At 43.6% G+C, this 14,215-nt stretch overlaps 1 protein-coding gene across 1 annotated transcript; it reads right to left on the bottom strand.

Moving 5' to 3' along the window:
- Window positions 1-1,894: 1,894 nt before the first annotated feature.
- On the bottom strand, window positions 1,895-9,763 carry LOC148128369 (vomeronasal type-2 receptor 26-like). The gene is made up of 5 exons (XM_087936184.1): window positions 9,741-9,763; window positions 9,038-9,329; window positions 6,989-7,207; window positions 4,067-4,196; window positions 1,895-2,799 (listed from the first exon to the last, which is right to left on the bottom strand). Exons 1-5 carry the CDS (start codon window positions 9,761-9,763, stop codon window positions 1,895-1,897), a joined length of 1,569 nt encoding a protein of 522 aa, XP_087792310.1.
- Window positions 9,764-14,215: the final 4,452 nt, after the last annotated feature.

Raw genomic sequence — 14,215 nt, 5'->3', positions numbered from 1 at the left:
CCGGTCGCTCAACGCGACAAATAATTGCATCCTCGGTTGATCTATTTTCTTTGTAAGCAAACTGAAGCCCATCAAAGGAATCAGGAAGGCAGGAGATAATATAATTTCGAACTAGCTTCTCAAAGCACTTCATTAAGATAGAAGTTAGTGCCACCGGCCTATAGTCGCTAGGACCATTTGTGGGCAACTTTTTAGGCAGTGGAACGATGGTGGAAGCCTTGAGACACACAGGAACCACACTTTGTGTCAAGGATCGATTAAAAATTTCAGTCCACACCCCAGCTAGCTGATCAGCACAATCTTTTACCACATGACCAGGAATTGAGTCGGGCCCAGCTGACTTTCTGGAATTAACTGCCTTCATTGTCTGCCTCACATCCTGCTCATTCACAATGAAGGGGAGGCTCTGCTGAGTAAATGATGGCAAAGGGACAGTTTCAGTTTGATGGATCTCAAATCGAGCAAAAAAATTGTTCAACTCCTCAACCACCGCCGCACTACCATCCAAAGAGACCTTTTTGCTTTATAGTTCGTTAGTTGTTGAACCCCCTGCCAAACCTGCCTCATGTTATTACTGAGAAAGCAGTCTTCAATTCTCCTCTTATATTCGGCCTTAGCTTGCTTAATACCTCTCTTCAAGTTTGTTCTTGCAGCACTATAATCTAGATCATTCCCAGACTTAAAAGCCTTATTTCTTGCGTACAACAAGCGTCTAACCTTCCCGGTCATCCAAGGATTTTGATTAGGATACACCCGGATTCGTTTATCCACCATGACAGTATCAATACAGTGTGCCAACGTGTGTTCGTTGAGATCAGGATGATCAAAAACTTCCCAGTTTGTGCGTTCGAAGCAGTCCTTTAGCTGCTCCATTGCTCCCTCTGGCCAGCTTTTCACCGTCTTGACTACCGACCCCGCCTGTTTTCTCAGAGGAATATACTCCGGGGCTAAAAGCAGAGACAAGTGATCTGACTGGCCCAGATGTGGTAGTTGTAATACCCTGTATCCATTTACAATATTCGTGTAGACCTTATCCAAGGTGTTCGATCCCCTAGTTGCACACCTTATATGTTGATAGAATTTAGGGAGGACCACACGAAGATCTACATGATTAAAATCTCCTGCAATAATGAATACAGCATCTGGAAATTTGCTTTGCAAGTTGTCAATTTCATCACCCAGGAAGCCCAGAGCCAAATCTGCATTTGCGTCTGGCGGAATGTAAACAGCAAGAATAATAACAATGCTGAATTCCCGTGGAAGGTAGAAGGGTCTGCATCTAACAGACAGATATTCCAGCTCCAAAGAGCAGCGATGTGTTATAACCTCTGAGTTTTTACACCAAGTCTCTTTAACAAGCATACACACTCCACCTCCTCTACACTTCCCCACATTTCTGTCTCTGTCCAGACGATGTAATAAAAAACCGTCCATCTCAATAACAATGTCTGGAATAGTGGGGTTCAACCAGGTTTCAGTGATTAGCAACACACAACAGCTTTTCACGAACTTACTTGAAGAGACCTGTAGCCTTAAATCATCCATCTTATTTACCACGGATCTAGCATTAGTCAGAAAGAGGCTTGGGAGCGGTAGCCGCTTCGTTTGTTTTTGCAGCCTGTACAAAACATCAGCCCTGCAGCCTCTTTTCTTGCCCCTTTCTCTTCGTCTTATTTTCCTTTTCACTGGAGCCACAATCCACAGAGAGCCAGGGACCCTTGCAATCTCTGACGGTATGTTATGTTTCCAAACAAACTTAGCTGTTATCTCTTGTTTACACTGCAGTCCAATCTTCATAAGCTCACAATTGCTGTAGAGTATGTTCACCCCGCAGGAGGTATTCACAATACAAGATAATCCACACAAATATAAATGAAGCCAGCTGTTACATTAGTTAGAAATTCTTGTTTCTAACTATATTTTCTCTACAATTCAGCTCTGGCCTCAGCAGAATAATGTAGCATTTGGGGAAAAAAATACAAGCCAAGAGAGCAGCTCCAGAAGCTAAAATGGAGAAGATCTCCACAGCCACCATGGACTTCCCTTTGGTGCTAAGATAGGTGGGGAGGAAGGAGATCCAAACACTGCAAAAGACCAGCATACTAAAAGTAATGAATTTGGCTTCATTAAAACTATCAGGCAATTTCCTAGCTAGAAAGGCCACAGTGAAGCTGATGATGGCCAGAAAACCTAGATAGGCAAGGGCAGTGTAAAACATTAAAGCTGAGCCTTGCTTACATTCCAAAATAGCCTCTCCATACACAGAATGAAAGTCCAAATTAGGAAATGGGGGAGAGGTTACCAACCAGGTGGCACAAAGAAGGGCTTGGACCAGGGGACAGGCTATGACAATGGAGTTGGTCAGTGGTTTTCCTAAGAGTTTCCTTGTCCTGTTCCCTGGCTTGGTGGCCATGAAAGCCAGAACCACCATGACAGTTTTTGCTAACACTGAGGAAACTGCAAGGGAAAAGAGAATGGCAAAGGCAGATTGTTGGAAGAGACAGGTGATCTTCCCTGGTTGACCAATAAAGAGGAAGGAGCAGAGGAAGCAAAGCAGGAGGGAGACTAGGAGGATGTAGGTGAGATCTCGGTTGTTGGCCTTGACAATTGGTGTGTCATGATGTTTACAGAAAATCACCAGGACTGCAAAAGTGATCACAGAGAGGAAAAAAGCAAGAAAAACCAAAATGTATCCCAGAGTGTCTTGATAAGCAAGGAAGTGGATCTTCTTAGCAATGCATTGGTCCTTGTCCTTGTTGGGAAATTGTTCTTCTGGGCAGGGTTCACAGTGAGCTGCATCTGAAATCAAAAGTCTTTGTCTAAGTAATTCTTGAGCAACTACCATGCACATTATCCCTCCCACAAAGGTGAAAGGTGTGTTTCCTTTCTGCTAGTGACCAACTCATAAAGAGAGTGATGAAAGAACCCACTGTGCAATTTATGGGGCAGAAAAAGAGCAAATCATCCTTCATTTATGATGATCCTGGGGATAGATTAGCCAGAGACAAGGTTTGAGTTCCACCTATCCATGCACTGTGCACTTCCAGGAGTAATGTGGCTTTCAGTCTAAGATTCCTGCCTGATTTTTCCACCCATTTTCCCCATTTTATGATGGAACCCACAGAAGATCAATAGATCTGTTATCCAGGAATGTTACTGGATGTTGAATATTGCTGTTTTGTTTGTGAGTACATTTTCCCTGTCTTAACCTCTCTGCTTTGTATCTCAAATCTATTTATTCAGATGTTTTTGTCCCTCCTACTGTATCAAAGAGCCATAAATAGATGAATCTCCTGTGGACTGCATATCCCCTTCCTCAGGAAAATATTGGAACTTGGTTTACCAATTGGATGTGAAAGTAAAAGCAAAAATGAATTTTGGGAACTCATAAATTGTGCCCTCAAACTATCCTTGCTGAGGATCAAGGAAGGTAGCCTCGGTGGCCAAGGCAATTTACATCTTGGTGTGGTTAGCCAGCAGCAGATGAAGACGGTGGAGGAGAGTGAGGATTCGGAGGACGGGACGGGACCATCAGGGAGTGGACTGCTGCCTTCAAGGATGGTGGGGGCTGGCAGCAGTGATGAGGATATTTCAGAAGAACCTGTGCTCAGTGCACATGAGCACAGGATGATTTGTAGGAGGGAACAGCTGAAGCTGCATAGACAACTCGGGAGTAAGGAGGCAATGTAATGGACCCTCCCTCTAGGAAATATGCCTGGTTGCAAATGGTTTTTGCTTTTGCAGAAGGCAAAAAGTGTTTGAAGGATTCAGTGTGATGATAACAGACTTTGATTTATTTGAAGGTTTTTCTAATTGGACTACTTGGCTGCAAGCCATCTGGTAACTACAAAGAGGTATCTGTAGAATAAAACTGTGAACGTTTCAATTTTTGAGTTTATCTTTGTTTTTGCTCTCGGGAAATTCAGCTGGGTCAGAACACATCTGTAAACTGAAAGGCACAACTGTATGTCTATCATATCAAAAATGACACAATAACAAAAACATATTGATTTAATGGATGTCTTCCTAGATTGTAGAAGATCTACTTCAAAAGTAGCTGCTCTACCTGTCTGATTAGAAATGGTCATTTCTGGACAAGCGTCACACTGGTAGCAGCAAACTGGCTTGCCTTCTGGAACTCTTCTCCTCTCTCCTGCCTGGCACCTCTTCCTTCCACACCTGGCAGAGGGGATGGTCTGAAAGAGAAATACTTGGAATTATTTAAGCAATAAACCAGATGCATTAATTCCGCCCCCATTCCTGTTTCCATATTCCTACTTGTATGATTAGATTTTTTTTGTAAAGAAATAGTTTGTCACCGTCTTTCAGAAATCAGGAATCAGGAATAGCTTCAGAGGGATTCATGCCACTGGCATTCCTGACAGACCTATGGATGTGGGATATTGAAACTAGGATCTCAGCCTGCAGAGAAAGAGTTGTGACTAAACTACAGAATTTATAAAAGGAAGAACCATGAGAATACAACTGAGGAGAAATGGTCCATGGAAATCACTGTTGCCTGTTCTAATTGCATACTGCGTTTCAAGCAGATGAGGTTTCCACGTCTAACACTTTGTGGAGTGACACAAATCAAACATGTTACATGCAATTCGGCATCATATTTGTCTGTGAAACATGGCTCAATGCATCTCTCCATGACTCCATTACCACAGTAAGAGACTACCAAGTTTACTGATCTGATCGTGAAATTCGTAGAGGAGGTGGTGTTGCTATCTTCTATAAAAAGTCCTTACATCTAAAAAACATCCAAGTTACCCAGGAGCTTGCTCTTCCTGAGACCATCATCTGTGAACTATCCTTAAATATCATATTTCAATTCTTACTATGTTACAGAGCACCTGATTATGACATTGAACATATAAACAAGCTAAATACACTACTAACATGGGCAGCATCCTGCCCACACACTTTTATCTTTCTTGGTGACTTCAATCTACCTCACATTAACTGGACCCTAAATGAATTTACAACTGAACCGACATTTGCAACCTTCTACAATGCTGTTACAAATCTGGGACTGGAACAACTAGTAACCAACAATACTAGACTAAACAACTGCCTCGATCTCATATTCTGCAATAGTTTGAATTTAATTTACAGAATACAAACAAAAGAACCCTTTTCCAGCAGTGACCACAATAAGATTGACTTTTGTCTCAACATAACGCCCACACAAAAATCATCACAATGATGTAATCTACAAGTATAACTTCAGAAAAGGCAACTATGATCTTATAGACAACGATCTCTCATCCCTTGATTGGCAATCTCTATTCGCTGGATGCAATACTGTTGAAGACCATTACAACATATTCTTACTTGAAGTCAAAAGAGTCATCAAACTATATGTACCAACAACAACTCCCAGAACAAAAAAAACAAAAAAAAAAAACAAAACAGATTACCCATAACAATAAGGAAACATCAATCCAAAAAGAGATCACTCTGGCAGAAAAACAAATCTGGTCACGTTGCCAATTTCAAAAGCCGATATAAAACTTTATGCCACCAGATAAAGATTGAATGCACCAATTATCACATTAAACAAGAGGAAAATCTTCTGCGCACCAATTCCACCCGTGCTTTTTACAATTTTGTAAACAATAAACTAAAAGACTCAAGGTCCATCCCACCCCTGATAGGACCTAATGGTAAAGACTGCAACGATGACACCATTAAAGCCAACATCTTTAACATATTCTTCAGCTCAGTATTTTTAAACAGCAATGGATCATGCCCAGTATTTCCTAGCCGCACCAGGGACAACTACAATGATCTAATACATATGGATTTTACTGAAGACAATGTTGAAAAAGCACTACGCAATCTAAAACCATCTCTATCTATTGGACCGGATGGAATATGTGCCTACTTCTTAATAAAGCTATCCACTGCCATAGCTGAACCTCTAAGCATAATCTTTGAAAAATCTTTCAGGATCAGCTCCTTGCCTAGCCTATGGTCACAAGCCACACTCATCCCCATCTTCGAAAAGGGAGACCCCAGCCCAGTTGAAAATTACAGACCAATCTCCTTATGCTGCGTCACCTGTAAAGTCATGGAATCAATTATTAAGCAATCCATTATCCTCCACTTAGAGACAAACAACCTACTCTCCAATAAACAATTTGGTCTCAGGAAAAAACTATCCTGTAATCTGCAACTCTTACACTGCAAAAACATATGGACTACACAACTCGATCAGGGCAAAACAATAGACACAATCTACATAGACTTCTGTAAAGCCTTTGATTCAGTGGTACACGACAAACTACTCCTAAAATAATAATATCATACTACTAACTAGAGCATACCAAACATTTGCTAGACCAATACTCGAATACAGCTCATCAGTCTGGAAACTACATTATGTATCTGATATTAACACAGTTGAGAAAGTCCAGAAATATTTCATAAGAAGAGTTCTCCACTCCTCCACCCGTTTCAGAATACCTTATGCCACCAGACTTGAAATTCTAGACCTAGAAAACCTTGAATTATGCCATCTTCGGTCTGATCTAAGTATGGTATATAAAATCATACATTGCAGTGACTTACCTGTCAATGAATACTTCAGCTTCAACCATAACAACACAAGAACACACAATAGATACAAACTCAAGGTTATTCGCACCAAACTTTTTTGCAGGAAATACAACTTCAGCAACAGAATGGTCAGTGTCTGGAATACTCTACCTGATTCTGTGGTTTCTTCCCCAAACCCCCAAGACTGTCTACTATTGACCTCACCCCTTTCCTAAGAGGTCTGTAGGGGGCGTGCATAAGCGCACCAATGTGCCTACTGTCCCTGTCCTATTGTTTCTTTTATTTTTCTTATATGTACCCATTTCGTGTACTCATAACTATGTATATACTTATACCTCTTATCTTGTAAGTGATTGACAAATCAAATAAATCAAATCAAATGAATCTGTCCCTGAAATTACAGCATTTTCTTGCAACTCACCTTTGTGGCCCAGATGATTCCATCACAGTTAATGGTGAAATCCTGGCCTGGGGGAGCCTCAGGATTTACTTGCCCAACCTTCATGGGGACAAAGGATTGATTGGGGAGCACAACCCAATTGAGAATATCATAACGAGCAGATCCCAGTCCATCTTCTGAGAAGGAGACCTCATCTCCAGCACTGTTGTTGAACTGCACGTTGCTCAAATAGGCAAGAATCTGAAAGAAAGGAGACTTTCAAGAATTAGAGTATTTGAACTGGAGCTATGAGACATCATGTCTTCTATCATCATATGTTGGCCATATTGAGAAGATGGGTTTATATTTGAGTAGCTAGTTCCATCTCTTGGTGGCCATCTGAGGAATCAGGTGTATTTAACTCTGAAACTAAACATTTTCTCTTTATCACTGGGCATAGTTTCCAACTCCAGTTTCACCAAAACACAATAATTTTGGTTCCACAATCTAAACTTAATTTTAGGATTTTTCTCTTGTGATACTTGGCTACATGCAGTTTCCAATATTTATTTTGATGCAAGGTCTCATTAACTGATAAATGACTGTTTGCACACAGCAAGCTGAGTAGCACAACAAATGATAAACAAAAAAGGGGGGGCAGGGTCTCAGATGAATTGGAATGGGAGTACGCAAGCATTTAATCACTAACAGAAAAAAGCCATATGGGGAGCTTCCAATCTAAGTGTCTGTGGACTGAGTCAAAAGCCACAGAACTTACTTGCCATGACTTCACATTTGAGGTCCTCTTTCCAAGCCTCATCATGGTTGGTCGAGCTCTGGATCCATACATCACATGTAAAGCGTGTGCCAGAGCATAAACAGCATTGTAGATATTGTAACTGTCACCTATCATGCTACTTCCAAAAGTGTAATTTGGAAGATTTTGCAGATTCTCCTTTCCTGTACATTGTTTTTTCCCCTTTGGAAGGATCTTTCCTGATTGATGGATCTTGCAGCCAAAGATAAATTCCCACCATGGAGGCAGAAAGACATCTCCTTGGGGGTTCAAGGGGTCTAAAGACAGGAAGAAGTGGCTGAATTCTGTGACGTCCCCAGAGTGGTCCCTAAATTGCAAGACCCCATGAAAAAGCTTTATAGCTTGCAATTTGTCTTCTGATTGTCCCATACCAAATTTCCAATGGGAAGTATAGATACAATCTTTCCTTAAAGATAAATGTAGTGCCACTGCTATGCTGACTGTAACACCTAAGTCTGCAAACAGAATAAACACTTCTGTTGAGCAAGTTTGGAAAATGTGAATTAATTTTTTCACTGTAATTTCAAAATCATCCACTTTTATCATTTTGGCAAAGGCCAGGCAGATCTCCTTCTCCTGGAGCATTGGTGTCAGAGTTGAGATGAAACGTTCTCCCCTGTCATCTTCAGGGGCCAAAAGCCCAACCCAGTTCCACTGGAAATACAAGAGCAGCTGGACTAAACCCACATACTGAGGAGATTCCTTGGGATTAATCCGGAAGAAGGAAGGATAAGCTCTTCTGTTTCCCTGAGAGAACTCAAAGCCAACACCAAGCTGGAGAAAGTGAAATTCTTTTTTCAAAGACAAAGTAAAAGTTTAATGCTGACTTTAGTAGTTCCCACTGTGTGGTTGATGGCCCTCATAGTCAGGCTGACTCTCTTTGACTGGCAAACTTCTCTTGTTAGCCATTTTTATTGGTTGTGGTATGTCAGAAGATGAGAGAAGAAACCAATAACCTTATACAGAAAATAGATGCCACTAAAATGATGGTTACCCTTTAATAAAGAAGAAACTAAGAGTCACAAGCTCATTATATGCCCTCCCCAAAAATCTACTTGTAGTTTCATCTTGGCTTCTCTGTGTCTTTTGATCTCTGTCTAAACCAGGGGTCTCCAACCTTGGCCACTTTAAGACTTGTGGACTTCAACTCCCAGAATTCCTCAGCCAGCAAAGTTGGCTGAGGAACTCTGGGAGTTGAAGTCCACAAGTCTTAAAGTAGCCAAGGTTGGAGACCCCTGGTCTACACTATACTGTATCCAAGAGAGCTCCCTTACCTGTGGGATCTTAAAGATGTTGAAAATGGAGGCCATCAGCCTTGACGACTTGGGATTGAGACCACCAATGATGGAGAGCAGACTTTTCTGCAGGTCACATTTGTAACCTGGAACCACTTGGCCTCGTGAGGAGAGCATGGAGAGGCTGTTTAAGGAAATAACTATCTCCCTCTGGAAATGGCCATAGATGTGGAAGCCAAGGGTGATGTTGGGGAGCAGAAGCAAATCCTTATTGATCTGGGAGACAGCAAAAATCAATGCAAGGAACTGCTGGTAGTTGCCAGGATAGAATCTGCAATGAGAGAAACATTGAAGAACATTATGGGGAAGCTTGTGCATGTCTGTAGAATTTGCATCACTGTTTGGGGGAACTTTTGAGAGCAAAACCTTCCAAATTTCATTGGGTTTGAAGTTTTTTCAAAGGATTTCCCTTGATGAAATTGAATGACTTTGTGAGAAAGGAGACAAGCCTCTCCATAGGTATCATAGACTGTTTTATACTCTTTATTATTATTATATTCACTTGGCTCTAGTCATTGTAATCCTTTCCAACTGTCCCCCATTCGCTGTATTTATTTAAGGTCTCTCTTGGAGCAGCTTTTTAAGGTGGGGTAAAGATTGCTAAGCACAGAACTACAATGACAGCTACTCAAATATAAACCCATCTTCTCAATAGGGCCAATGTTCTTTTGACAGAACTCACATCATAGGTTTACTGAACACCATTATTCATCAGCAATTCAGATTCCAAAACTTTCCTGAACATTTAAGAGTGTTGAGCTTATTTAAATTTTCTACCATAAGTTACTGGTCAGATTAATATTACAATTTGACTTCTTCATTAGGCCAGTACAGCTTCCTCCTCATTTTGGTTGTTTATCATCTTCCTGATGAGGAGATTGAGAATTCTAGTCTATTTGAAGAGCTTGCTATTTTATTGAGAAAAGCACAAAATGTGCACTATAGCAGGACAGTTCAATACACTAGATGAAGTATTTCTGAAAGGTGTCCCTGAATTTAAAGCAAAGAGAATAATTATCTGCATGTATCCCCTCCAGCTGAAACTTAGGTAGAAGAAAATTCACTTTCTACTTTACTCTTCATGTTTGTTTTTCATCATCTCCCTCAGAAAGAGGTCGAGAATTGCAGCCTGTCATAAGAGCTTGGCACTTTATTGAGAGAAGCACAGAATGTGAACTACACTAGGACAGTGCAAAGTATTAAAAGAACTATTTCTGAAAGGGATCCCAGAATTTAAAGAAAAGAAATCATTTACGGTGTGTTTCTCCTTCAGCTGAAACTTACACATTATTTAAAACAAAATCCAACGTTTTAAAGTCCAGGAAAGAAAACTTTGCAATTATTCCCAAAGGCAAAATCCCACCAATAATGAGATCACCAGGCCTGTAGTAGCTTTCCTTTAAATTGATATAATCCTTGAACACACAAATGGTTTGCAGCCTCTTCGCTGTAGTTGGAGCCAGGAGCCAGAAGAGCATCAGAAGCATCAGAAATAGCATGGCTCCTGCCTGGTCATTTTTATCACCTTCCCTCCTAAAACAGAAATCAAAGTTTATGCAGAAACTGATTTGAAGGTTGCTCCTAAAATCTCACTGGATCTTTAGCAGTGCAGACACCACCTGTGCCTCCTGGATGGCACCAGGACAAATTTATAGCAACAATATTTCCTTTTAGCTGTGTTTGTGCTGTCACTATAGAGGAAACAAAGGCATTTGAGTCTTCTGAAACCCAGGAATTAACTGGTTTGCAAGACAGGGCCCCATCTGGAGAACTCAGATATATTTATTTATAGCAGGTTTTATCTTGGACGTTTTTGTACCTAGAAATCCACAGGGGATACACTAAGAATTACTGTACTTCTGATCATTGCAAGGAAAAGCAATTGTTCCCCTATGTAGCAAAAGCTTCTCATACACCAGAATGGAAAAACATGTTTGTGTTCCTTGTAATATACAGAGCAGATGGAGTCATGGTGAAGTTGGGAATTTGGCCCCCATGAAACTGACCCCCTGCATACAAGAGGGAGTTTGGCCTCTGTCATATTTGGTCAGCTAGTATGGGTGCTAATGGGGTTTGGTGGCACATGAGAATCAGTTGAACCCTTGAAACCGTGAGCTATGCTTGGATGAAAGCACTAGTTTATTTGTAACCACATGGCAATAGATGAAATTAGAAACTGGAGTAACAGAGAATGGCTGCTTATTGTTTTGTGGTTCTTGTTAAGTTTGGGAAAAGAGAGGCTGAACCAGAGCATGAGTGCAACAATACTTTATTATAACAATAAAGGACTGACCGTGCTTGCCAAGCCTGGAACTGGCTCGCAGCGATCAGCAACTGGTTGGACCCCGCAGCCTGCTTTTATAGCTGGCTGCTGGGGAGAACCAACCAATGAGTGAAGGGGAAGAACGCCCCCGTAAAGTGAATGGACCTGAGTGAGAACTCCTATAGTTCCCAGGACATAACACCCCTTCCCCCCAGATGCGAACACGCATAGTCTTTGAGGTAGGCAGGAGGTTTATGTTGGCGCCCGGAGCGGCGCAGCTCTGGGATGTTGTCTGTCCGTTCAGGATCTGTCTGGGAAGGCAGAGCCGGTAAAGTGTCACCAACGTGCCCCTCGGTTCGAGCAGGCCCGGGACTCGTAGGGTTGGTCACTGGGGATGTGCTCCCGTTGACTGGATCGGACTGGTCAGCCGACTGGACGCCGCTGTCCGTGTTCGGGCTTTCTGGAATGTCTGCTGGTGTAAGTTGGTCGCTGGGAACGATGTTGATGTGGGGTTGATGCTGAGGCCTCCCTCCGTTTGGTAATTCTGGGTCCCTGCTAGCGAGGGTGCTGTGACGCCTACGCAGCTGGTCTAGGTGCCTTCTCCAGACACGGCCGTCCTCCAGTCTGACTCGATACGACCTGGGTCCTGTGATGGCCACGATCTCGCCCGGGATCCACAGGGGGTCTCCAGCGAAGTTCCTCGCGAATACCGGCTCCTGTAAGATAAAATGTCTAACCCCCGACGTGGAAGCGAGGGGAGAGTCAGGGCAGTATTGTGGGTGAAGTCTGTCCAATACAGTCCTCAGGCGCCTGCCCATCAGGAGCTCAGCTGGGGACTTATTGGTGACTGAACATGGCGTTGAGTGCTGGCTCATCAGGAAACACGAGAGTTTGTGGTGCCAGTCGTCCTTGCTGAACCTAGCCAGGGCTTCTTTAGTGGTCCTGACGGCTCTTTCAGCCAAACCGTTACTGGCAGGATGAAACGGGGCTGTGAAAATGTGGCGGATGCCCAGGTTGGCAGCAAAACGGCTGAACTCGGTTGATGCGAACTGTGGGCCATTGTCGGAGACAATGGAGTCAGGTAGCCCGTGTGTTACAAACAGGCGAGTTAGTACTTTGGTAATTGCTTGTGTGGTGGTCGTGGATAGCTGGGCTACGTCAATCCATTTAGAATAGGAATCCACGACCACTAGGAACATTTTCCCATGCAATGGGCCGGCCAGGTCGATGTGAATTCTGGACCACGGAGCGCTGGCGCTCTCCCACTTAGTAGGGGTGGCAATAGGAGGAGCTGGACGGGATTCCTGGCAGGGGTTGCAGGAGCTTACCCATCTGGCGATGTCCTCGTCGAGGCCCGGCCACCATACGTAGCTGCGTGCTAATGCCTTCATTCTAACGATGCCAGGGTGTCCCTCGTGCAACGCCTCCAGAACTCGGGTACGCAGTGAGGTCGGGATGACCACTCGAGTGCCCCACAGTAGACAGCCCTGCAAACTGGATAATTCCTGCATGCGGGTCTTGAAGGGTGTGAATTTGTTTTCAACATTACCACCCGGCCACCCCCTCCTCACCCAGTCCAGCACCTGGGCGAGCGTTTTGTCTGCCTTGGTTTTAGCAGCAATGTCGAGGGCAGTGATGGGGAGGTCCAATTGGGTGACCTCAAAAATAGCGTGGACAGGAGCAGGGTCTTCAGCTGGAGCCGGCAAGGGACAGCGGCTGAGAGCGTCAGCGTGGGACAAAGTTTTACCTGGGCGGTGTATGAGTCTGTAGGAGTAGGCTGCTAGGAAGAGGGTCCATCTCGTCATTCTAGGAGAAAGGACTTGAGGGGTCTGTTTGTCCCCAGCTAGTAGACCCAGGTGGGGCTTGTGGTCCGTGACCAGCTCGAAAAAATGGCCAAAGAGAAATTCGTGAAATTTTTTCACTGCTGCAACAGCTGCTAGAGCTTCCTTATCGATCTGGCTGTAATTACGCTCTGTTGCAGAGAGCGTCCTGGAGAAAAAAGCAATGGGAGCCTCGGAGCCATTGGGAAGCCTGTGACTTAATACTGCCCCGATTCCAAAGGGGGATGCGTCTGCTGCCAGCACTAATGGAAGGTTGGGGTCGAACTGAATAAGTACCGCCTCTGACGTGAGTAGTGATTTGACGGCGTGAAAAGCAGAGTCTTCTTTGTGACCCCAGTGCCAAGGTGATTTTTTATCCAGTAATCTGTGTAGGGGCTCTGCCACTGATGCTTTATGGGGCAAGAAGGACGCGTAAAAGTTCAATAGCCCCAAGAAGGCCTGTAGTTCAGTTTTGGAGGTTGGAGTGGGTGCCTCGTGAATTGCCTTAACCTTGGACTCCAGGGGGTGAATGCCTGAGGCGTCAATTTTATAACCCAGAAAGTCCACCTGTCTAGTGGCAATGGCGCATTTTTCTTTTTTCAATTTGAGGCCATGCTGTCTGAACCTCTCTAATACTGCTCGAACTCTCTGGAAGAGTTGGGGTCTGTCCCTGGCCGAGACTAAAATGTCGTCGAAGTAGGGTACTACACCAGGGAGGCCCTGCAAAATCCGCTCCATGAGGGATTGAAAAATGCCTGGGGCAACGCTTACACCAAATTGGAGACGCTTACATCGGAAAGCACCCCTGTGAGTGACAATGGTCTGGAGTTCCGCTGTTTGGTTGTCAACAGGGAACTGTTGATACGCTTGAGACATGTCCAATTTGGCAAAAATGCTGCCAGGTTCAAAAGTGTGTAATAAATGCTGAATGACGGGCACTGGGTAAGCGCTAACTTGCAGAAACTTATTGATTGTGGTCTTGTAGTCCGAGCAAATTCTCAGGCTACCGTCTTTTTTGAGGGGTGTGACAATGGGCGTCTCCCATTGGCGAAATCTGTTGGCTCAATGACCCCT

This window comes from Pseudonaja textilis, chromosome 1, assembly GCF_049901715.1.
Source record: "Pseudonaja textilis isolate UNSWEBS1 chromosome 1, rPseTex1.2, whole genome shotgun sequence".
Taxonomy (NCBI): Eukaryota; Metazoa; Chordata; class Lepidosauria; order Squamata; family Elapidae; genus Pseudonaja; species Pseudonaja textilis.
The sequence above is the reverse complement of the archived record's forward strand: the minus strand, read 5'-3'. Positions and strand labels throughout refer to the sequence as shown.

Excerpts from the sequence above, each read along its gene's own strand:
- LOC148128369 (XM_087936184.1), bottom strand. The coding sequence starts at position 9,763 with ATGGTGTTCAGTAAACCTATGAT. Across the intron at positions 7,208-9,037 it reads ACATCTTTAAGATCCCACAG|ATTCTTGCCTATTTGAGCAA; the intron begins GTAAGGGAGCTC and ends CCTTTCTTTCAG. Across the intron at positions 4,197-6,988 it reads GAATCATCTGGGCCACAAAG|ACCATCCCCTCTGCCAGGTG; the intron begins GTGAGTTGCAAG and ends TTTCTCTTTCAG.